This window comes from Cydia pomonella, chromosome 10, assembly GCF_033807575.1.
Source record: "Cydia pomonella isolate Wapato2018A chromosome 10, ilCydPomo1, whole genome shotgun sequence".
Lineage (NCBI taxonomy): Eukaryota > Metazoa > Arthropoda > Insecta > Lepidoptera > Tortricidae > Cydia > Cydia pomonella.
This window is the reverse complement of record NC_084712.1, coordinates 13,747,382-13,771,196: the sequence shown is the minus strand read 5'-3', so window position 1 is coordinate 13,771,196 and position 23,815 is coordinate 13,747,382. Positions and strand designations below refer to the sequence as shown.

Here is a 23,815-nt window from a genome sequence, read left to right as displayed (position 1 = left end):
TTTTGAAACCTCCAGTTTTTGTAACATTGGGACTATTGGGATTCTAATTTCCTTATTTAAATTAGACTCCTGTTTAATGCTTGCTCCGGTTTTACTCTGCTCTGCTCTGCACTTTAAAATGAATAGAGAAATAATAAGGTCATATCGTGTTTACATTATTTTTTGATAGTAAACAATAGTTGCTAGGTAACAACAGTCTGAATAAAGATGTCTTTACCTTAGAAATAGGATAGTATAGAACGACTGTCAAACTTGGAAAGTGTGACCAAAAATGAAATGCAAGTGTGTGCGTAAATTGTCTATGTGCGAACAAAAATAGTGATGTCATGTTACAACATATTAATAATCTATCGATGTTTAACTGCTTTATCGACTACTTTTTCAAATGTGTTTGAAAAAGTTGAAAATGATAAAGTTGAAGTTGTTTGAAAATGTGTTCGCAAAGAGTTGACTTACCAAAGAAAATTTGAATTTCGCGCCTTTTCCTGCTGACAACTTGGGTTGGATACAGCGTATACACACGCTGTGTACAAGTATACGCTGTCTTGTGTTTCCTTGTGTTGGCGGCAAAGCCGTGGAAAAGTGGTTAAAATGTAAGTACTGTGTTGGAAAGTGAAGTTTAAATTTATCGCTAAACATGTACACGTTCAAAAAAGGTATTATAACAATCGTTATTATTTTAAGTCGGTTATAAAGGTAATATCTTAATGATGTCTTGTGAACAACTAATTCCATACCTACTAATATACCGACAAGTTATCGATACAGTCATATGAACATTTTGTCAAGCCCTAGCGTAAAGTAACTGTTTAGGTTTTTACACAAAATATTCTAAATTATTGACTAATATGATGAAATATTAACACACAATTGAAGAAAAACTTATAATGAACTGTTATAATTGGTTTTTTAAACTTTTTATGCTGTTAATTTGATAAAATATCGTTACGAAAATTTCGCTAGGAATATCATAATTACCTGTGAAATGAGTATTTTCCTGGGTTTTTTGGCCCTGAAATACTACAACCCGGCACACAACATGACACCATCGTCACTGAATTACTTAATGTATAATTATCTTTTTGGATCGCTTATATTTTTCACGTTAAAAAATACGGCAATATGATTTTGGCCGCCTCGGCCGCCTTCGAACTCAAAATTGGTTACGTTTTCTCATATGTAGTCTGCCTCTTTTGCACTTATGGCTTGTTCATATACGTCATGGCTTCCCTTTCGCACACTTCATCTGTCTGTCAAGCGAAGCGACTGACATGTCTCTGGTTTTTACATACGAATTGGGACCGTGCGAAGTGCGTGGTGGGGGTAAGTAAAGCGATCCCAGCGCATAAGGTGGTAAAAATTTGAACTAACTGCGGATAGCGTCTTTAACATTTCGTACAATTATATGGCTCGAAATGAAACTTTGATTTACGATTACTCCTGAAATATTCATTTAAATTGTATGGTGTAAGGGACCATTGTAATCTGTATGAAATGCTTAATATAACTAACGTATTTATTTTGATAATTGTTAATAATGTATCCATGTACATAGCTTTGCAAATGCCACATATTACGTGATCTTTTTCTAGAAGTTAAGAATGGATATAGTAATTTATCCTTAAAAGATAGACATTTCACATCGCGGACTTTTTTGTAGACCTATGAATGAGAAACAACCCCACCATACATTGTGTTGTTATAGCTCAAACGGATTAGGCAGCGTTTTCGATTAAAGCTCCTGGCCAGCGTGATTTATTCCGACAACATCGTTATATTTCAAACAATTTACACAAAACCTTAACAAGTTATATACTTAAGCCTTCCTCAAGAATCACTCTATTGATAGATGAAAGTCGTATGAAAATCCGTTCAGTAGTTTTTAGTTTTGGAGTAGTTTTATAAGATGTAGTGAATTGACGTTTTCCCCTAGAATTGCGGACACTAGGTTGCGTGACAGTCGTGCACGCTCCCAATACTTGCAACCAAAGAATATAATACTCACTAGGAGGTATGAGACCTAGTATCACTAATAGACGGGCGTACCTTTGCTCTATAAGTGTAGGTATAAAAATAATACTTCATTTTACAACCCTATTGTAAGAATGTGCAGTCAGTACAACGACCTGGTATCTAAACATAGTCATATTAAATTTTTAACTCGAAATTTGCCATCTTTCGGAAACAAGTTATGGAAGTTCTTTGCCATCAATCACCATTACGTTAGGTTTGTATTAATCTTACAGGTGTGTTTCAATCTACCTTTGTTCTTTGCTTTATTTCCTTTGTGCAAATTGTTTTGTGTTTAAAAATTGTGTATAATTAAGTGTAGTTAGTACTGTTGTAGTTTTCGTTCTTTAGTGTGTATTACATGCTGAGCATACATGCTTTAGATGGCATTCCCAACCAAAACTTCAACTTAAAATATTGTGTGCCTAATAAATAAAATAAAATTAAGTACCCAAGGCATACCGGACCGCGATCTTGGTCCGGTCAGCATATCTCTTTCTAGCTTTCGCTCATAGCTACGTCCTTAACGGACGTACGACGAACCACCTTCCACTCGATCGAACAGGCCCGCCTATAAACATTAGTATAGAATAGTATACAATTTGGCATTCAACCACTTCATTCGTTCGTCTTTTTGTCTCTCTATCGCAACTATTGTTTACTATCAAGAAAGATAGAGACTATAGACAGGCAGATAACGAATTTCGATTCTTGCGGTAGACCCTCGGGCGCTTCCGATATATCGGCTGCGATACGTTGTCTCATTCTATTCTTCACGTTCTGTTTCACCACTCTGATAAATCGCAAAGGTCTGTGGAGCCCTTTACATTGACGGTCTATACGGGTTTTAAAACTTTATCTTTGCTGTGGTTTGCAACTTTGCATATGCCGGCACATTATCTGTGATCGGTTCCCTCCGCTTCCGCTTGTTTCCGATTAGATTGATAGTTCGTATCTTACTGTTGTTGTTATGTTGAATTGAAGAAAACAAAAGAAAATGTGGTGTTTAATCTCTCAGATTGATTCAAGAGTGATATATATTGTAGAAGGTAATAATTTAACAGTAGGCAGAACTTTGGATTCTCAATGTGGAATTTTTGCAGTTATTGAAGACGCCTCGATAAGTAGAAAACATGCATGTCTGTCAATAATGCAGAACAGTTTATACTTACAAGACTTAGGTTCTCGGTATGGGACTTTCGTGAATCAAACCAGTGAAAGATTAGAAGTGACTTCTAAGGTGCAGCTTAAGCACAATGATGTAGTAAGATTTGGAAAACTCAATAGTGCATGGACTGTTCAGGAAATCAAGCATGTGACATGCACATCAACTTTGAAGGGAGAGAATCTTCAGAATTTAAGAATAGTTCTTGGTAAAATAGGCGCTTCATTAAAGAGTGATTGGGATGACACATGCACATATCTAACTATGCCAGCTATAACATTAACAATAAAAGTTGTTCTAGCATTGGCACAGGGCTCTTATATTGTTACACCTCGATTTTGGAATGATGTCTTACATGCCGTTACAAGTAGCAGACCATTGCCAAACCCAAACAACTTCACCCCGCAAGTCATAGAGTCAACTATCAATAAAGAAGATGTTATGTTTTTTCCTGATGAAAGAAGGAGTAAATTATTCACTGGTAAAAAGTTCATTTTCTTTTCAAGAAGACAACTTGAAATGTATAAACCGGTTTTACTTAAGAGCTCTGCTCTGCCCTTATTATTGAGTGAATCCAAGATGACCAAATCTATGCTTGTCAGCCCTGATGTTGTTGTAATTCAATACAACATTGGTAACACCTCTCAAGAATCTCAAGCTCAAAGAAATCAGATAAATGATATCATTAACTACCTCAACAGCAAAGGGAAAAGGGCCGTTGCTGATGCTGAAATTGGCCTGGCCATATTGTATTGTTCTATAGACAAATATTGCAATCCAGAGTTTAGCTTCACTTCTGAAGTATTTAAGCAGCCAACAACTTCTAATAATAAAAAGATGGAAATTCTTGCACAAGACACACAGGAAACGCAAAAATTGCAGTGCAAGAAAGAAAATGTCATGATAAATGAAAGTTTAACACCAAAACACAACAGTTTTAACACATCTACTGTGGTTAACACTGACAATGTTAGTGCCAAAAGAAAATTAACTGAAGATATCTCTGATAACATTATGAATTTAACTAAAAAGGTAGCAACTACTCCTACGCACCCGTCACCGAGTGCTGATGGTGCTAAAAGAAAGTTGACCGATGAGGAAGCACAAGGTAATCAGAATAAGAAAATGGCAATAGACACTAGTGAGTCTAATGATGATGCCTTCAATTTTATCAATCTGGCAGCTGATTCTGAGAAGTCAACTAAGGCAACTGAGAAAAAACTAAATTTCTTCAAACCAGCCAGAAAAAATTTAGACACTGTTGAAAATGATGATGACCTATTCAACTTTGTTCAGGATACAACAAAAAATTCTGATTCCAAGCAATTGTCTATAAAAAAAATGTTTGAAACTAGAACTCTATCCTCTAAAGAGACACCTCAAGAGATCTCTTCCACTGCAGCACAAAACACCGTTGCTCTAAAGAAAGAGGAATCCGATGATGAAGACCTGCACAGCCGAATGAGTGACTTAGATCTAGGGTCCACTATAGTAAAGATCAGACGGGACTTAATAGTAAAGAAAGAATTACTGAAAATTGAGGACCAAACTGACCAAGGAAAGAATTTCAAAAAGTTCAAGAAAGTGTGGCCTGTTAAAATGCAGGTTACAATCATACCTAAATCATCAATGAGCATCATTAAACCTGAAGGTTTTGATGTCAATGAAATAAGTAGTTTGACTACAAGTGATACTGAATGACCATATAGGTATGTTCTTATGCAGATTATGCAATAAATATTGAATGAACAAATTGTGATTCTTCCAATAATTTAGTATTAGGTTATGTTCAAAATTAAAAACAATTTAAAGATGATGTTTTATTAATATAAAAAAGAACTAGTCTGAGTCTTCTGCTGGTTCTTCTTCCTCTTCTTTTTCTCCCTCATCTTCCTCCATTTCTTCCACATCCTCGGTGTCTTCTTCTGTGTCACTGTAAATATAAACACTGCCAGATACTAACGTAATTTAACCCAATCACCCAATGTAGAAGATTATATAGTACATATGGTGCTACTTTACCAGACTAGTACGATAATTAGCACATTACGTAAATATGTCGAAAATTTAAAAGGCCATTATGTACTGTTAAACGTACGATACATATGCGAATAGGTAATTCGCAACTCGTGTCGATTCACAACACTCCCTTCGGCCGCGTTTTAATTTATCGCCACTCGTTGCGTTTTCCTATTTTTCGCACTTGTATCGTAATGTAATAACACAACATCGCTTTGGCTGGATATATGATTTACCATCCTTATGTGATCTTACAAGTTTAGTCATATAAAACCCAAAACTATTATAATCAAACTAAAATGACTACAAGGCCAGAATCGCAACTGTTTATTTTGATTATGTTTTCAGCAACTGTTTGGAAGCCCTGAGGGGGTGTAAGGTGAGTTATAGAGATAGCTTAAGAGTGACGTGACGCGACAGTTCGACCTAATAAACTTCTTGTAATTCATAGTGAAACATACTGTCAAGGTGTGTACTCATGCTAAGTGTAAATGCCGTATAAGAAAAAAGCTTTTAATAAGTACACCAGTCGATAGGTAACATCCCACCGAAAACATTTTTGCCAAGACGAGACCATAATGACTCGCACTGTCAAAAAGTTATCAGAGCCAAGCTTACTCTGCACGCCCTAACCGGCCTAACCTAACTTCACAAACTACACCTTAGTCAAAAATGGGGCTTGGCGTTTCCTTACCTACTACAAGAACTATTGTTTAACAGAAAAGAAATACATTGAATACATCTCATCAGGTCGTGCAAAAAAGCGGCACGGCCGTACCATCCTTTTCTCGAAGCAGTTCAGGGCATTTTCGACCCCCATATAACTTCTGAAGTCTGAATTTTCAGTAACCAAGCAGGCATTGTATTAACATAGTATATTTCAAATTTGGGGTTGGCAACTGTCAAAGGTTTGCATAGATGGCGCCATCATAGCTTGCCCCTGTCTCTAGTTTTGTTCTATGAGATTTGGCTTAAAGTACTGGAATCCAGGTCACAAAATTCCAAAAAAAAAACAAGAATTTGACACAATTCTAGGGATTGACAGGGCAAGCTATGATGGCGCCATCTGTTTAATACTTCAAAATTCAAAAAATTATTCTGCAAGTAGGCCTCAAGGGCTCTTTTACAAGTCAATACAACATTTATAGTAACATCATATAGTGACATGAAAAATACATAACAACATTTATAAATACAACAGCCAATACCTGGGTAAACATTACATTATAATAATCTTAAAATAAATAATTAATACAATACAATAGAGATGTATAGTCTCTATGGTTAAAAACACATTAAATCTGGAGATGTAAAAGGTCCCCAATGTCAGAGTACTAATAACTTCGACCGGCCCAACCCCAGAATCAGTAGTTTAAGAATTATTACTTTTACTCGAGAACGTTAATTAGAATTGACCAACCTTTACAAACTGAACCGTAAACTGTAATCGTCCGATATGGTTTACAGTTCAATTTGTAATGGTTAATGGTCAATTCTAATTAACCTTCGGCGAACACTGGTTTTGTGACATTGTGTGGTAAGAACACATGCATCTGATGTGCAAAAAAAATTGTATTCCAATTCGATTAGGACGAGCCGCTCTGCCGTCTAGTACGAAATAGTCTTGTTGATACGTCAACTGGTACGGCAGATCGAGCTCGTCTTCTTGCCACTGCGGAGTGGGAGTCGGGACTGTGGTTGCAAGCTCTACCTTCACCATCAATAGGCACCCTAATCGACAACTCCACGTTTCGACTGGCAGCTTGTTTGCGTTTAGGGACTATAACGAACGTCCCCCATCAATGCCGTTGTGGTGTCATGGTGGATAGCGATGATCACCATGGACTCTCTTGTGGCAGAAGCGCCGGACGCATACCCCGACACGCCAGCATCAACGATGCCATCCGAAGGGTCTTTGTCAGTGTCAAAGTTCCGGCCATACTGGAGCCTGTCGGTTTGGCAAGGGATGATGGCAAGAGGCCCGACGGTATGACTCTGGTGCCTTGGAAGTTGGGATGGCCTCTAGTTTGGGATGCCACATGCGTTGACACCCTTGCGCCGTCCCACTTTCCGGGTACCAGCAGTGATGCTGGGCGCGCCGCGTCCGCGGCCGAAGACCTCAAACGCCGAAACTACGCCACCCTCGGCAGTAGCTACATTTTCGAGGCGTTTGGGGTCGAAACGCTGGGGCCGTGGGGGCCAAGTGCGCGTCGGCTCTACAAGGACCTAGCGTCGCGCCTTGCGTTAGATGCCACAGGTGACCAGAAGGCTGGCCAGTATTTTGCTCAAAGGATAAGCATTGCCATCCAACGTGGCAATGCGGCCAGCCTCCTGGGCACACTACCTATCGGCAGCGACTTGGGAGACGTTTTTAGGGTTCTGTAGCCAAATGGCAAAAAACGGAACCCTTATAGATTCGTCATGTCCGTCTGTCTGTCCGTTTATGTCACAGCCACTTTTTTCCGAAACTATAAGAGCTATACTGTTCAAACTTGGTAAGTAGATGGTTCATAGAATCTATGAACCGCATTAAGATTTTTACACAAAAATAGAAAAAAAAAACAATAAATTTTGGGGTTCCCCATACTTAGAACTGAAACTCAAAAAATCTTTTTTCATCAAACCCATATGTGTGGGGTATCTATGGATAGGTCTTTAATTATATTGAGGTTTATAAAATCATGTTTTTCTAAACTGAATAGGTTGCGCGAGAGACGCTTCCAACGTGGTAAAATGTCCCCCCCCCCCCCCCCCCGGTACCTTCTAAAATAACAAAATGAAAAATCTAAAAAAAATATATGATATACATTGCCATGCAAACTTCCGCCGAAAATTGGTTTGAACGAGATCTAGTAAGTAGTTTTTTTTATTAATGACGAATTAAAAAAAAAAAATTTAAACCCATACGTGTTGGGTATCTATGGCTAGGTCTTCAAAAATGATATTTAGGTTCCTAATATCATTTTTTTCTAAATTGTGAAAAAATGTGTGTCCCCCCCTGTAACTTCTAAAATAACAGAATGAAAAATCTAAAAAAAATATATGATATACATTGCCATGCAAACTTCCACCGAAAATTGGTTTGAACGAGATCTAGTAAGTAGTTTTTTTTAATACGTCATAAATGGTACGGTACCCTATGGGCGAGTCCGACTTGCACTTGGCCGCTTTTTATTTACTTTAAGTTTATTTGTAGTCTTTATTATTATTATTAAGTTTATTGTTAAAATTCTGTCAATAAATACTTAAAAAAAAAGACTTCAATAAAAAAAAAAATGATTTAGATTTTGATAAAACTTAAGCTATAGAATGGTCTAAGATACATTATAAGGAATATCTACCCTCATCTATTACTTATTGGTGATAAGAAATAAATGATAGATAATATTCACATTGACACATTGCAAATACATTGCCTGAAATATTTTAACAATACCTTGTTTCTTTTTTGTTTATCTGTTCTCTCCTGACTTTAACTGTGCCATCTGGAGCCACTCTCACAACACCATTATGAAGTGTTGTCAACTCATCTTCCAATATGGAGAAATTTTTGGGCTTCTTCTGTTTTAGCTTTGGAGTATTAACTGCATTTGATGGCCCTGAAAGAACAATCATTACTTGTAACCAAACAATTATATTTTGCTACCAACAAAAATTTCTTCTCCAAGGAAAGATGAAAGTTTGTAACCTGGATTTATAACTAAGAAAGTCTCAGATTACGTGTCTGTTGCCTCACTGGGATTTAACAAACTTAACGGAAATATTTCTTTCCTTTAAGTTTTTTTGAACTAGACTAGAAAGTATTACTTACTCAGGGAAAGATAAAGTGGAAGTGACATTGATGTTGGCAATTTAATATTAATGGCTCTGATATTAGGTTCTCCTCCAGGATATCTATCTTTCAACTGATCCACCAAGGACAATATATTTTCCTTTAAAGCTTTTTGGGACATTCCTGTATGCCCTATATTAACTACTGAGGTAGTCCCGTCAGGCAGCCGCAGCATTACAGTGCGCAGACCAACATCAATTTGTTTCTTGAGATCGCCCTTCTCATTTATTCTCACAGGAATCAACATGTTGTGTTTCTTGAAGAACATTTTCCCGAGAATATGAGAGACATGACTTAGAACTCTTGTGTCCACCATAATGAAGTCATGCTGGGTCATCAATCTTCTTTTTAGTTCAAACTGGTCATATTCCACTTTTAGTTGTCTCAGAGGTAGCACTGTTTTAACCTGGAATAGATATTAGTTACCGTGGTTTGCATAGAATAGCACTCATGTAGGCTAGTTATTGAAGAAAGCAAAGACAGTGTGCGTAAAATGTTTTTAAGAAAGTTCATGAGGTTTTTAACCTTTTATTTCATGATGTGAGGAAGTAAAAATCTAAATACTTTTTCTCAAAAATTGTAAATCGAATTAAATGTAACATTTTCAATCAATTTAGAAGTAAAGATAAAATAACAATAAAAAGTCTACAGTAAATTATGATATAATGTTTGGTCACATACTTGTGTAACTCCAGCTTGCCTCAGGATTTCTTCCCAGTGATCTACTGTAGGTTCATGGTCTATCTTCCTACCTTTCTTGAGGTCAGGGGTGATCAAACAAACTTCTCCTGATGAAGCTGCAGTACTGTGTGGGAGTACCCTAGAAAAAGATTATATGAAAGATTATTGAGAACTTTTTAAGAAATTTGTTAAGTAACAAATGTGCAGTTTGCAGGCAAAAAGTAGCAATTTTGTGTAGTCCATACAACACACAAGAGGTACCTGACTACAGACCCGTTACTAATCCGTTGCTGGAAAATGTACTATTTATTCAAGTCATTAATTAATATGACAGACACACCACAAAGTCTTTTCACATTAAAAATTAACAAAAATTGACACTTTCAAATATCTTACTACTTAAAGTGAATATCAAATGCTGACAATAATAACTTACAGCTTTATATTCGCAGAATTGTTCTGGATCTTCATACAATGTATTTCCGCAAATATTACAGTCTCATCTTCCAGCAGAGTATTTTTATTCTTGTAGTTCTCAGATAATTGCTGAAGAGCAGAGAGGCACTTGACCACGAGCTCTTCTCTAATATATTTAGAAGGCATGACATATTTGCTTTTCTTAGTACTTTTTATTGCTTCTGATGCTTTAACTGGAGTCACTGCTTTTTCAATTTCCTTAACATTTTCTTTAAGTTTTTTCTTGCCTGCTAGCTTAACTGCTTCTGAGGACTTTTTCTTTTCTATCTTAGTAAGCTTTTGTAACTTATCCCGCTTAGCTTTTTTTACAGGAGCTTGCTTTATTGACACCATTTTAAATAAACGTATAACGCTTTTACCCAAAATAGGATAAAATTAAAGGTTATTTGAACAACCGCGTGCAAATGTTTACTTGGTTCGGTTTATTCGGTAACAAAACAATATCGTATTGACAATGACATAAATACAATGCTGCCAGTATAATTATTAATATGTCTTCACACACTATCAGCCATATTTATAATATACTACTCTTTGCTATCAACTAAATTTTGCATTGCATCATTTTAGTCATATAAAAATTTGGTATGATATGATATGATAAGATAATGGTTGGATAATGGCTTCACGCATGCGATTTGTAAAGGGGCCCACTGATTACCAGATCGCCGGACGATATAGGACTGTCAGTAATTAGGCGGGTCCACACAGAACGAGCATAAGTATAGACGTGCCTCGGCCGAGACGGTGCGCGCGTTTTCCTCGCCTGAGCGCGCGTATCCCTATATAATTAACGCCTTATGTACTTAAATATTAAGTTAGGTACGACTATTTAATTCTTAGTAGAAATAAGTTAAGACAATGTTGTATATATTTAATTCAGAATATTACATGTTATGTACTAGTCCTACTGTTCATAAACTACCTAGATGTAAGATTATTTGCAATGTCCTAACAGGGTGTCATGTGTTTTCACACTCTTTAAAATATGTATCATGGTTTCGCAGTAAAGATTTCTATTCTAAAAAAAAAATTGCCTCGAGCGTATACTCGCTTTGTGTGGACCCGCCTATTCGCGATTGTCAACTTTTGCGATATCGCCCGGCGAAGTGGTAATCAGTGGCCCCTTAACACATTATAGCATTTGATCGATCCATTGCTCGTAAAATCGTACGCCATTTGTTGCAAGGTCTGTAGAAGCCTTAAAAGTAACTGTCACCAGGTTGATGGACTAAAAAAAAATTCGCTAGGTAGGTTGTCATGACAACCAAATAAAATACACAAAATATTTAGTCATCTATTGGACATAATATATAAGAAATAGCATTTTACTTCCCGTCCAAGTTTGACGAAGCTGGAATTAAGTTATGTACCTAATTTGGAACTAGACCATAATGACTTTGTACATCGACAGTAAACTGAACTTTACTGACAGCAATGTTGTGTCAACTCTGGGTTCCTGGCATCCATCCTTGCCTCTCTTGGCTTTAGGTTCGTATAACCAAGAAAAAGGAGGCTTTGTGACAATATTTCATGAAAATGTAAGTTTAATTTCTTTATTTACCTATTAGTACCAGTGGTAATGCAGTTATTTGAATAAGTTTTAACTTACAGGGACTGGCATTAGAAGGCTGTGAATGGCCAATATTACTTTCAAATCAAGTAACAGCAATGGCTTGGCATCCAACCAGAAAGCTACTAGTAGTTGGTTGGGATGGAGGTGAGCTTTACATCTGGCTTGAGTACTCTTGGGCGCGCCTTGAAGCACCCCACAATGCTGCTTTGACCACGGTTGCCTTTAGCCTGGGAGGTGGTCGATTGCTAGCCGCAGATGCTGCTGGCTCTCTATCTGGTTGGCAATCAGCCTCGGGAGCACCTTTAACTTCTTTCCACCATCAACTTGGTGATGTTATTACCCATGTAACTTTTTGTCCTGTTCGCCCAACTGGGGAGACTTCTATAAGAGGATTAGCTAGAGCTGCAGTAGCTGGTGATGAGAATGCACTAGATGCACTGGCTGCATGGAGACCTCGGACAACTGCCAGGATGAGAGAGGGCTCCCAGCCAGACAATCATGCGTGCTATGCAGCACAAGATAATGGAGCCATTTTATATATTGACCATGCCGGTTCTTGTTCAGAGGTTCTTAACGCTCCAGGAAATATAATATTCATGGGCATGATAAGCAATGTTTACCTATTAATAGCTTGGGAAAATGGCGGAGCTCTAAGCTTGACAAGATTCATCACCTCTGATGATGGGAATATCACTACAGATACACATGTTAGAATGGCAGCCAGGAATGGCCAAGCAATAGTTCTTACTGGTAATTATTGTGTAGCTGTTATAACTGGGGACAATTTAATAAGAGTTTGGGACAGTGAAAATGGAGACAATGATGTGTTGCCAAATGAAAATGATGAGGTTGTTGCAGGGGACATATTCACCAGTATTAGCTACTGCAATTTAAGTGATACTTTATGCTGTGGGACATCCCAAGGCAACTTATATTTTTGGAGGAGAGATCACAGAAACCATTGGAAGTTAATAAGCAGTACTAGTATAAAAGGGACTGTGAAAGAAGTCAGTTGGGGATCTGAAGGTCTGATGAATCCTCTGCTGCATGTTAACTGTATAACCAGTGTATTTATCCTAAGAGAGCAGCCGGTGTGTTGGGGTTACACACCAAATGTTTGGATGGTACAAAAATCTGCCTATGAAATTGCTATTACCAATAAAATGGAGCTGACAGCTAGTATTAAAACTCAGGTCACTGTCAGAGCTTTTGCATTTAAAGATCAATATGTAGCTCTTGGAGATGGAAAAGAAGTACAGGTAAATAATAACCTAACAATAAAGAAATGTTATTAAAATTTTTTTAGTTCAGGCCCCAGAACCAAGCCATTTTATGTGTCCATTGTAGGCTGTAATGGTAGAGAATTGGAGCAAGGGGCATCACAGCGGATCTGTTTAAAGCTGGCTGGAAGCTTGTTTCACTTTGCATTATTATTACCTAACTATTTTGTACTTAAGAGTATAATCTAAGACCGCCTTGTCTTAACACTGGTGCCGCATCCGGATGACAGACAACGACACAGAGACTAGACACCTTCAGTACTTGCGCACAGTCACCGCATCTGGTTGCGGTGCCAGTGTGATAACCGCAAAATGGGTAGCTTTATTTCTAAAGGGGACCTAATGTTGATTTTCTGTAAATCACTCATATTCATTTAATATGTATTTGCATCACCCTTATAGGTTTGGATGTGCAGTAAAGACAATGACATAAAATTTTCCCTCGTGCGCTCATTCCCGTGGAAAACAGATGTTCTCATATTAAACAATGATGTGTTGGTGGGCGTGGTTAATCCCCACATCGAATGCTACTCCGTCACTGGAAACAACTTGGGTATTCTTCCGAGCACTGAGGGTGAAGGCGAACCTATTGGAGTCACATATACGGGGAAATTTATTGTTATAGCGACAATGGATGGCACTCTTAAACTCGCAGAGATAACAAAAAAAGGACTTAGAATGCCTTATCCCCCTAAAAATTGCTATCAAATGATCGAGGACTTTGGCGAAGTTATGAGAGCTTCAGTTAATTGCAGTGGAAGATATATTTGCTTGAGCATTGCTAATGCAGGCCTAGCACCTGATCCAACACTATACTTATGGGATGCAGCGAATGATGTCATAACGAGTACGGTTCTTTCCGACAGTCAAGCACCGCCTTACCAAAGTGTACCAATAGCCATCGTGTGGGATGGTAATGACCAAAGAATTGTCGCTGTCCACATGCGATCGGCTGATGTGGACCGAATTCACTTATTCTTCTGCCACGAGGGGAGCCTTTATGAGTACAGGAACTGGTGTCCGAATTCTGAGGAATACTTTATGTCCGACTTTATGTTGTGTTCTCTCTATACTCCTCACGTCGTAATTCTATCTCAACAGAGTATCAAAAAAATATTAATGCATGAATTCGAAGAGTCTACTAATGATGCTACGAATGTGAAACAAACCCTTGACTTTTTATATTGTATGACGGCCGGAAACTTGGAAAAAGCAGTTATTGTGGGAACAAATATAACGGGGAGTAGAAGTTCTGTGATTTGGGACAGTTTAGCCAAAGAATGTGTGGCTCGTAGAAGACCAGACGTGGGGGCTGTATGCTTAAGCAAAATGGGAAACATAAAGGGAGCACTGATGATGCGTAAAGCCATGAATGGCAATGATATGGACGAGACCTGTCAGATCGGCGTACTGGCTATCAATCTAGGTATGCTAGAAGAAGCCGAAAAGTTCTTTAGAGAGGCCGAACGACCAGATCTAATCACGCGTCTTGTGTCGGCAAAAGAAGGTGGTCTCCAAGAGATAACAAATGGCAGTGATGAGGGAGAGAACATTCTGCTTATCAAAAGTGCTCAGCATAAATTGGCGAAGATTATGTGGGCCAATGGGGAGACTAATGCGGCGTTAAAATTGTTTGAAAGCGCTGGGACGTTGGTGCCACATGTGCCTAGAATGCTGATAGCTCAAGGCCAAGCGTCCGTGCTAGCACAGTACGTAGCTAATTCTAACGACACGAATCTCATAATGTGGTGGGGTCACTATCAGGAAAGTATAGGGGAGCTGGACGGCGCCCTGGATGCCTACGCTCGCGCGAACGACTTTGGGGAGCAAACGCGGCTGTTATGTCACATGCACAGGATTGAAGAGGCTGAGAAGTTGTGCAATAAGCACCCGGCAGCCATGTATCAAATGGCGCGATATTTGGAGATGCAACCGGACCAGATTGAGACTGCAGTAAAGGTAATTAAGGCTCATATAAGTACGTCACATACTTATTTATTTATTTTTATTTTATTTTTTATTACATACATGGAATAACATTTCTATAACATACAATAGAAATAACAGAGCCAATTACAGGTTCTCACTTATAAAAAATTAAATATAACAAAGATCAAATATAATTACAGTTCAGTTACATACACATGTGCCTACCTACAGCACAAGCCAAGGTTAATGTGTACAGCAAGCTGCAAAACTGTATGGACACATAAGGAATGGAATTCATTCATAAAGCACTGCACTTCCACCACTGACTGTACAAAACTTTACGAGAATCCAAAATACAATAAAATCTAAATGTACCTACGAAACCTACATACCTATGTAACTACATGTTAGTAAGCCGAGCCCGAACCTGCGCTAGAAGTATCACCCATATAAAATGCAATTCATTTATTTCTTATTACTGAAATGCTATCACTCAATATATCAAAGTTTAAATTAAGTAAAGCTTTATTTAAACTCATGCCTGCCCTGCACAAAAAACTGTTTTTCCTATATTTAGTGGAAGCCTGAAGCCTGGTTAATACTAATGGGACGAAAGTGCCTTGACCTTCTCGAGGGAACAGTGAAGGAAATTTTACTGAGTATAGTAGGACATCAACATGGCTTTTAATGATATTTATTAATTTAGATGATTATAACTTAGATGAACTCTCTCTACAGTTCTGCATGGTAAGATCGTAACACACAACATAGTGTTTGAAGTTATAGAAGTGTAAAGTGAAGGTAGAAATGCCAGTGGCATAAGCATGTGGGTACTAACAGTAATTGGTTAAATTTCATATAATTTTTTTTGTAGGAACCTACTCGTTTTATGCCTTACAGCTATACATAAAAAGCGGGGCTGTAGCGTCTGCCATTCGCGTTGCGGCGGAGGCGAGCGCGTGGCACCTCGTCTGGCGCGCCGGCTCCGCCTCGACCACGCACGCGCTGCACGCTGCCACGATACTGGAGACTGCCGAACAGAGTGAGCAAGCCATCGCCCTGTATCAGAAGGCCGGTAAGAATGTCTTAACTCTCCTTTAGTCTCCTGAGTTCGTTTGTTTTATTGATCAAGCGAGAGCGAAGTTTCCCGTTTCAGTTTGAGCAATAGTACATTGTGCAACGAGGGGGGTAAGTGAAATTTTGGATACGCTCAGGGTGGTAATTCCCGACAGCCGCAGGCTGGAGGTTTGAGTTTGTAATATTCTTACCCCCGGAGTTACACACAATGTTTTTCATCACACTTGCGAAGAAAAACTAAATTTTAAGCGAAATAATTTTTAATTACAGTGACATATCAAACATTCGTCCGCCATTTTGTAATTTCTTGGCAGGTGAGGCATCGAAGGCACAGACTTATTCGGCATTCAGCCACGATTGAAAATTATGTAAAAATATTTTAAACGGCTATCAAATTAAATAATTTTAAATATAAACAAAAATATTAAATTATAAACGTCAGTATTTTTAAAGTAAAACTCATTTATGCTACTTGGTTTGTATGAATAAGTGATATAATTTAAAAAAAAGCTATAACTCCCTAGAGAGTTATAGCTTTTATTTTCACAATCCATAACTCCCGAGGGAACAAAATAGGCATTTGTCCTTCAGCACACCTGCATGAAATAAGATCTTTTTCTAGCAAGTGTGATGAAAAAATGCTTTCAATCGCCTGTCTGGCTGGTATCCTAGGGGTTATTTATACATGTTTCTCGTTGTCTCATGAAAAATTTGGTAAGTAAGTTCAAAGTTTTTATTGTATGTAAGAATTAGGTTACATTGTAGGCCGAACATACAATTTCATATGTGACTTCGGCCGGCAAAACGTGCCACTATCGCTTGCCATAAGGACGAGATTTGCTTGTATCTTTATATGTGTAATCTGGCAAGGCGTCATATATTTAGTTACCTTTTAATCTACCTTAATAATTATAAGTGTAGAACTTGTCGATTCAGGTTTTGGAAATTTTTGAAAATGGTGGGCTCATTGGCGCTGGCGAGGTCTAGGGGTAGCTTACAAAGCCACAAGTTTTATGCCTTGACATACTTTACGTAAATGACCGAAACCAGTAGTAACGGGTAGGTACACAGACCTATTCCTAGGTAATATCTTGGCTTTGGTTGTCAAGTCCCTTTCGATCTATCCCTGACTGAACCTCAACTTGTTTGATTGGTCAGGGAAGCCGCACATGGCGTTGAGGTTGGCGCTGGGCTGCGGCGACACGAGCGCCATGCTCGCGGCGGTGGAGTCCCTCGGAGAGCGAGTAGAGCCAAGCCTAGCGCGCAAACTTGCCGCGCACCTGCGCCGCGCCGAGCACCACTCGCATGCCGCCGCGCTGCTTGCTACCGCCGGGGAGGTACCTGTATAAATGCTTATCATCATTAATTAGCTTTGGTTTACATGTATCTAAATTTCCTAATGCCTTTGTCATTATTTTATTCTAAACTAAAATGTCTTAATATCAAATGGTTTTCTACTTAAAATGGCCGAATGTTACAAGATACGACTTTCATTCATATCGCTAAGTCCCAAAATATCCAAATTTTAAAAATTATCGTATCGCTAAATTCCTAATTATATTTGAGTATATTTGGGTATTATGACACCATATCGATTTGAAGTTTAGGCATTTTAGCAATGTAGTAGGTATTTTGCGAAAACTAATAGGCATTCTGGATTAGGCATTTTGGCACTAATGTATGTAGGTATGTATGTATGTCACTTTATTGAACATAAACAGGTTAACATAAAACAGATAAAAAATTGTTATGTACAAAGGCAAACTTATCCCTAAAAGGGATCTCTTCTAGCTAACCTTTGAGAATCCGTTTTGAGATCTTAGTAATTTTGGTAAATGCTTAGTGCCCTATATAAAAAATCCACTCTGTATAACATAGTGTTACTTGACTTGACCTCATACGACGTCCTGCGTATTTAATTTAATTGTTATTTTTCGGTTATCAGTACGAGGAAGCGCTGGACATAGTGGAGCAATCCTCGGCACCGCTGACCGAGGAGCTGGCTGAGCGGCTAGCGGCGCCGGCGGGCGCAGCGGGCCGGGATGCCTTGCTGCGGCGGCTGGCGGACGTGCTCGGCGCGCGCGGCCTGTACCACCACGCGGCCAAGCGACTCGCCAGCACCGGCGACAAGGTGACGAGAGATATGGCTCAATCTGATAAGGTCGCGGGTCGTTTACGGCGTGAAAACAGTAACGGTTGTCTGGAAATACAATTTATCTAAACGGGTCGCGAGTGCACAACAGTGTGTACCACTGACAGGGGAGCTGGGCTGGCTGAGCGGTTAGTGAAATCAAATGGCGTTAAAGTCGAGCACAGCTAGATTTCCGATAAACTCGTATCTTTCGCCGTTCAATGCTAGCCACTTAAGTATGTAAAATAAAAACATGTGAGATAAGAGAGTTTCTTCTATCAAAATTAAAATATGAAAGATGTTATTTATATACTTTTTACCATAAGAAATACGAATTTACCTAATACTATTTTAAAACATAATATTTGTTAAACATGAAAAAAATTGATATTCATTTTTAATTTCAAAATAATTAAAATAGTAGTTTTATTATCTGTATGTCACGTGACCGAAAACGGCGCCCAAACATTTTTACAGAAACACCTATACCAGAAACGAGTGTTAAATTTATAACAACGGCAGAAAGTTTGCAGTTCACGTTTGACGTTTATTGGTTACTGCACTGCTATTATGACGTCACAATAATGGCGGCTTCCTTTTTGACGGAAACATTCATTAAATTTTAAACATTTTTTCTTTGCATATAATGATATTATTTTCAGGCAATAAAAATACCACTTGGCTGTCGATGCTATACGAACATTTATATATATAAATCTCCAAATATTAAAAATTTTGTTTCGCTAAACTCCTCTATCCAATGGCGCTAAGATAGTTTTTAAAACTTGCCTCACTTTGATTTGGTCACTAAAAAGCTGTTTACGGTTTGGAAGTATGGACGCCATTTTCAAGTTACGTACTTATTTATGGTCAGTTTGCTTTCGGAAATGATAAGAGAGACTACAATTATTTTTGAGGCGGGAGCAATGCGATGGCTCATGCGCTCCGGCGACGCGGACCGCATCGCCACGTTCGCGGCGGCCACGCGCGACCGCGCCGCGCAGCTCATGGCCGCGGACTACCTGCGCAGGCACGCCGCCTGGCGCGCGCGCGCCGACCTGACGCGCCACGTCCTGCACTTCTACACCAGGGCCAAGGCGCACGGGAAACTGGCGGCGTTCTACGCGGAGTGCGCTAAGATGGAAGTGGACGAGTATGGCGTGAGTATATCAATCAACAATGTGTTGTGAATGTGAACAATGACACAATCGAATATCAAGATTTATTCATTCCAAACCATTTATTCACTACCTGAAGAGGCACGCCGATTGGCGCACTGACGCCAATCGGACGCGCCACATACTGCATTTTTATACCAGGGCCAATGCGCGCGGCAAACTGGCCGCTTTCGACACGGAGTGCGCTAAGATGGAAGTGGACGGGTATGGCGTGAGTATATAAATCTAAAGCAGAGCCAACGGAACAAGATCGAAGTGGAATATCAAGATTTATTCATTCTAAACCATTTAGTTACTACCTGAGGGACGCCGACTGGCGCACCCGCGCCGATATGACACGCCATATACTACACTTTTATATGAGGGCCAAGGCGCATGGGAAACTGAGAATATGAAGTGAGAATATCAAGAAGTAACCGTTTCAATTCTGTCGAGTCAACTCCTAATTTATGATTGGTAGGTTTATATTTCTAAACGCGTTCATTTCCCGGCCAAATTTTTGTCGATTCGATTATAATGAAAATACCAATTAGGATCAGAGGGTTTCATCAAAGCTCAAAGGAGACTACTAATGATGCAACTAGAGGCCTGAGGCCCCTTAAAAAATATGATGTGTATTTAATAACAATGTACTTAATAATATTTGTTCCAGAATTTTGAGAAAGCGTTAGAAGCGCTCAAAGAAGCTACTAGATGCTTATCAAAAACATCGGATCCTGAGACAGGTGCTGATTTGTGCATTTTACACTTTTTTGTTCATTTTTATCCGTTAATTAGCTATTTATTATCTTGTGTTATTATGTTTCAGGGTCTCAAATAATGGCGCTTCAAGAGCAGACTACACTTGTGAAGAAATTTTTGGATTTGAAGAAACTTTTGGAATCCGGAGAAACGAATGCCGGTAGATACTTGATAGCTTATTTCACATAACTTCACAAATAAAAAATTACGCCGGCTCACGTGCTCGTCCACACTGCGCGCCTTCAACAAAAGTTTCGACCTAATCCGACCGATGCATAGTTATTGCATCACTGCAATGTTTTGCCGTTGTAACACTAGCACAAACCATAAACCATAGAGTAACTTATCGGTCTTTTAAACACAGTTCGGTTTTGCAGGACATTGAGCACTATTAACGCTTATTACACAGACATAAGGTCGACATATGGTTGAGAATGTTGCTGTTATTATGAAGTCCGAATCGGGGGAAAATGCTTAGGTACATAGCGTAAATATACAATGTTGTTTCAGGAGTGGCGAGCGGTCAGCAGTTGCTAAGAGCGTTAAGCGGACGCCCTGGACTAGTCACTGAGGAGAAAGTCCTCAAGTTAATGGTTGAGTTCGCACCAAGCCATCCTGATATCCCAAGTAAGCATAAAAGAAGACATTTGATTTTCTGAGAAACACTTGGTCGATTAGGAATATGATGATCTTAATTTTATCATCTGTTGTGAAGAGAGAAGAAACTTATTTTTACAACTTCTTTTCCATAAAAGAATGTATCGTATCGTATTGCACACGGTGTAGAAAACCAGTACAGCTACCACGAGCTTGTCACTGACCTGACCCTGACATTCGCTAACATCTGCATAACTTACTTCCTATATACATTTCGCTCGCACTAATATGCCAGTACGAGCGACATGCATAGAAAGTAAGTTACGTACACGCTAGCAAATATGTCAGTGGTATGTTAATGACAAGCTCGTGGTAAGGCTACAGGATGTTAATGTTTATTAAAAACGCCTTTTTCTTGCAGCTTTTGAGAAACAATTACAAAAGTTGACCCAGCAACCTCAAGAAGACACCCAGTCGGTTGATTCAACGGATCAGAGTATAGAGGAACTAATTTAATTACAAAAAGGCGCAAATTAAACAGGAAAACGCGCTCTTTACATATACAACGAACGACACAACGAGACTGCTAGTGTCATAAGTACGATTCCCACCAAACAGGCGGAGTCGGGCCGCCTCGGAGCGCATTTCAAATTTGTACGGCCGAGCCGGTCGTCTCCTGGCGGACGCGGACGGCTCCGGACGGTCTCCATCGCATCTGTCATACATAATGTATAGGCGCATTGAAAATGCGCTCCGACGCGTCCCGACTCTGCCCGTTCGGTGAGAAACGTGCTTTCGTGAATGTGAGTTCTTAAAGGAACCATCCGACGGCCCGATACGAAGAATGATTAAGACACGTTTAAGATCTTGGAAAGATCTTTAAAAGATCGATAACTAAACGACATGTCAAAATTGACGTTTATTTCGATTCCGCTGTTATCCCAATAAGATCTATCTACGATATTTCTAACGTCGAAGTGACATTGGTTGCCCGAATCGAGCTGCTTCTGTCAATTATACGACATGGAAACGATATCTAAATGAGAACTTATCTAAACCAGAACTTATCATTATCGTATCTCAATCTCATTCTTCAAATCGGGCCGCTAGAGTTATTTATTTGAAGGAATAGTAATGTAGTTAATAAGTTTAAAATCCGTCTATTTAAATTGTGGAAACAATCCGTCCGTAATGTACCTAACTAAATGAAATAAAAATAAAATGTTATAAAATACGACATTTTCTCTTTTTGTTGTAGCACTAGCTTTTGCCCGCGACTCCGTCTGCTTGCTTGGAGTGAGGATGACGATGATGATTGATAAAAACTATCCAATAGATATTTATGCTTCCTAGGACCTCAAACTATGTCTATACTAAATTTCATCTAAATCGGTTCAGCAGTAAGCATGAAGAGGTAACAGATAGAGTTTCGCATTTATAATATTAATAGGAAATGGAATGCACAAGCTCTGTTACTAATTCGCGCTTTTGCATGCTGTAGTCGTACAAATTGCGTTTATAGACTAAGGTCTAGATCCGGAAAATAGTACATGATAATATTGATAATAAGAGCAACAAAACTTGACAGTTAATTTGCTATGCGATCCTTATTACTAGATCCGGGCGTCTGGCAGATGTGCTACTGTTTACACATGGGTTATTATGTGGCAAGTAAGTTAAACTTTTCAGATGGAAAAAAGGAGTGCTAATGTACGAGAAAAACCCGAAGTTGTGTCATTTATAGAGCCGTGACTGAATAACGTTAGTGACAAGTTAGTTAAATAACATCACCTGGCACTTGTTTCCCCCAACTCCTGGCAGTGTTATATTCAAATTAAATACATAATTCCCCGTAATACTACATCAACCCAGAACTCTTAAACTTGACTCCTTCAAGTAGCCCTTATTTTCTGATCTCCAGCTAAACAACCAACAATAAACAAAACAATGATAAACAGCTGCCAGACGCCTGGATCCAGTATATTGATAGTATAGCAAACAGTGATGTTTCTGGTAGCTGTCCTATCACTTAAACTAGTACATTTCCTTTCATTTCCAGTAGCTTTGCTCGGTTATAACTATTTATTGTAATATGATGGTGTATAGGTTGATAATCTTAACTACATTTTTTTACTAAATTAAACTTGTCTAAAACAATAAAAATTAAAAAATAATATGTAAACTTGAACATATAAAAAAAAACATAAAATAGTCACCGAGCGAGATTCGAACCCGTAACACTCATTTAGCCGTCCGCGTCTTAACCCGCTGGACCAGACGGACAGTGGCTGGCGATACGAAATTAGCGACCATATTCTGCGTCGAAAGAAAAACGCATGAAAACTCGAAAACACGCGTTTTCCCAAACATAAGACTAATCTAGATCGATTGTATACCCCCAAAAACCCCCATATACCAAATTTCAGCGAAATCGTTAGAGCCGTTTTCGAGATCCCAGAAATATATATATATACAAGAATTGCTCGTTTAAAGGTATAAGATATATTATAGGACATTATTATACAATTTGACTAAAGTCCCACAGTAAGCTCAGTAAGGCTCATGTTGCGGGTACTTACAAGGAAGGGTACCCAACTGTCCGACTCCGATTTGATTCATTTTGATATATGTTATAGAGTAGTCTAAAATAACGGACACGTATTTTTTTTTAGCTGCCCAAACTCAACCTGTTAGGAGAAAATGGCCTTCAAAGTACTAAAAAGTTACTAAATCTTCTAACTTCTATAGAAAGTGATGCTCAAGGAACTTGCTAGTTAATGGCTGGTTTGAGTATATGTTTGAAAGCAGCAAAAAATAATGAGCACGTGTTTTGTTATATCGGCTAAAACTCATTTTTTCCTAAAAAAAAAATCGACATTCGAAGTTTTATAATATCTTATCGCTAAAGTTACACATAAAGACAGGTATTTTTTTTATTTTTAATCGCTCTTGCGTAAAAGCTTAAGTCTCAAAGCAACATTTTGGTGCTTCTTCTTTGAAATAGCTTTGGCTCTTGACTGTAGGTTGAAAACATCAAACCAAGAATTTTTCGCTCTTGTCTAAAAACTTAGTCTCAAAGGAAAATTTTGGTGCTTCTTCTTTGAAATAGCTTTGGCTCTTGA

At 38.7% G+C, this 23,815-nt stretch overlaps 3 protein-coding genes across 4 annotated transcripts; 2 read left to right on the top strand and 1 right to left on the bottom strand.

Annotated features, from left to right (window-relative positions):
• Positions 1-2,467: 2,467 nt before the first annotated feature.
• LOC133522167 (nibrin) lies at positions 2,468-4,989 on the top strand. Its single transcript, XM_061857396.1, has one exon. It carries the CDS (start codon positions 3,008-3,010, stop codon positions 4,874-4,876), a length of 1,869 nt encoding a protein of 622 aa, XP_061713380.1. The 5' UTR covers positions 2,468-3,007; the 3' UTR covers positions 4,877-4,989.
• On the bottom strand, positions 4,981-10,605 carry LOC133522168 (ribosomal L1 domain-containing protein CG13096). The gene is made up of 5 exons (XM_061857397.1): positions 10,144-10,605; positions 9,708-9,846; positions 9,006-9,432; positions 8,631-8,793; positions 4,981-5,108 (listed from the first exon to the last, which is right to left on the bottom strand). Exons 1-5 carry the CDS (start codon positions 10,515-10,517, stop codon positions 5,015-5,017), a joined length of 1,197 nt encoding a protein of 398 aa, XP_061713381.1. The 5' UTR covers positions 10,518-10,605; the 3' UTR covers positions 4,981-5,014.
• LOC133522166 (intraflagellar transport protein 140 homolog) lies at positions 10,597-21,930 on the top strand. Of its 2 annotated transcripts, XM_061857394.1 has the most exons (11): positions 10,597-11,725; positions 11,799-13,019; positions 13,443-14,999; positions 15,870-16,044; positions 17,205-17,383; positions 17,992-18,177; positions 19,095-19,337; positions 20,008-20,080; positions 20,164-20,256; positions 20,607-20,723; positions 21,115-21,930. In XM_061857394.1, exons 1-11 carry the CDS (start codon positions 11,579-11,581, stop codon positions 21,207-21,209), a joined length of 4,086 nt encoding a protein of 1,361 aa, XP_061713378.1. In that variant the 5' UTR covers positions 10,597-11,578; the 3' UTR covers positions 21,210-21,930. The 2 variants fall into 2 exon arrangements, with proteins under 2 accessions (XP_061713378.1, XP_061713379.1); XM_061857395.1 differs by lacking the exon at positions 13,443-14,999.
• Positions 21,931-23,815: the final 1,885 nt, after the last annotated feature.

What these genes read in the sequence shown, in the direction of transcription:
- LOC133522168 (XM_061857397.1), bottom strand. Translation starts at nt 10,517, where the DNA reads ATGGTGTCAATAAAGCAAGCTCCTGTAAAAAAAGCTAAGCGGGATAAG. An exon ending in GGCAAGCTGGAGTTACACAA is followed by an intron (nt 9,433 to 9,707) that starts GTATGTGACCAA and finishes TATCTATTCCAG; the next exon opens with GTTAAAACAGTGCTACCTCT. An exon ending in TCCACTTTATCTTTCCCTGA is followed by an intron (nt 8,794 to 9,005) that starts GTAAGTAATACT and finishes TTGTTCTTTCAG; the next exon opens with GGCCATCAAATGCAGTTAAT.
- LOC133522166 (XM_061857394.1), top strand. Translation starts at nt 11,579, where the DNA reads ATGACTTTGTACATCGACAGTAAACTGAACTTTACTGACAGCAATGTT. An exon ending in ATCCGGAGAAACGAATGCCG is followed by an intron (nt 20,257 to 20,606) that starts GTAGATACTTGA and finishes ATGTTGTTTCAG; the next exon opens with GAGTGGCGAGCGGTCAGCAG. An exon ending in AAGCCATCCTGATATCCCAA is followed by an intron (nt 20,724 to 21,114) that starts GTAAGCATAAAA and finishes TTTTTCTTGCAG; the next exon opens with CTTTTGAGAAACAATTACAA.
- LOC133522167 (XM_061857396.1), top strand. Translation starts at nt 3,008, where the DNA reads ATGTGGTGTTTAATCTCTCAGATTGATTCAAGAGTGATATATATTGTA.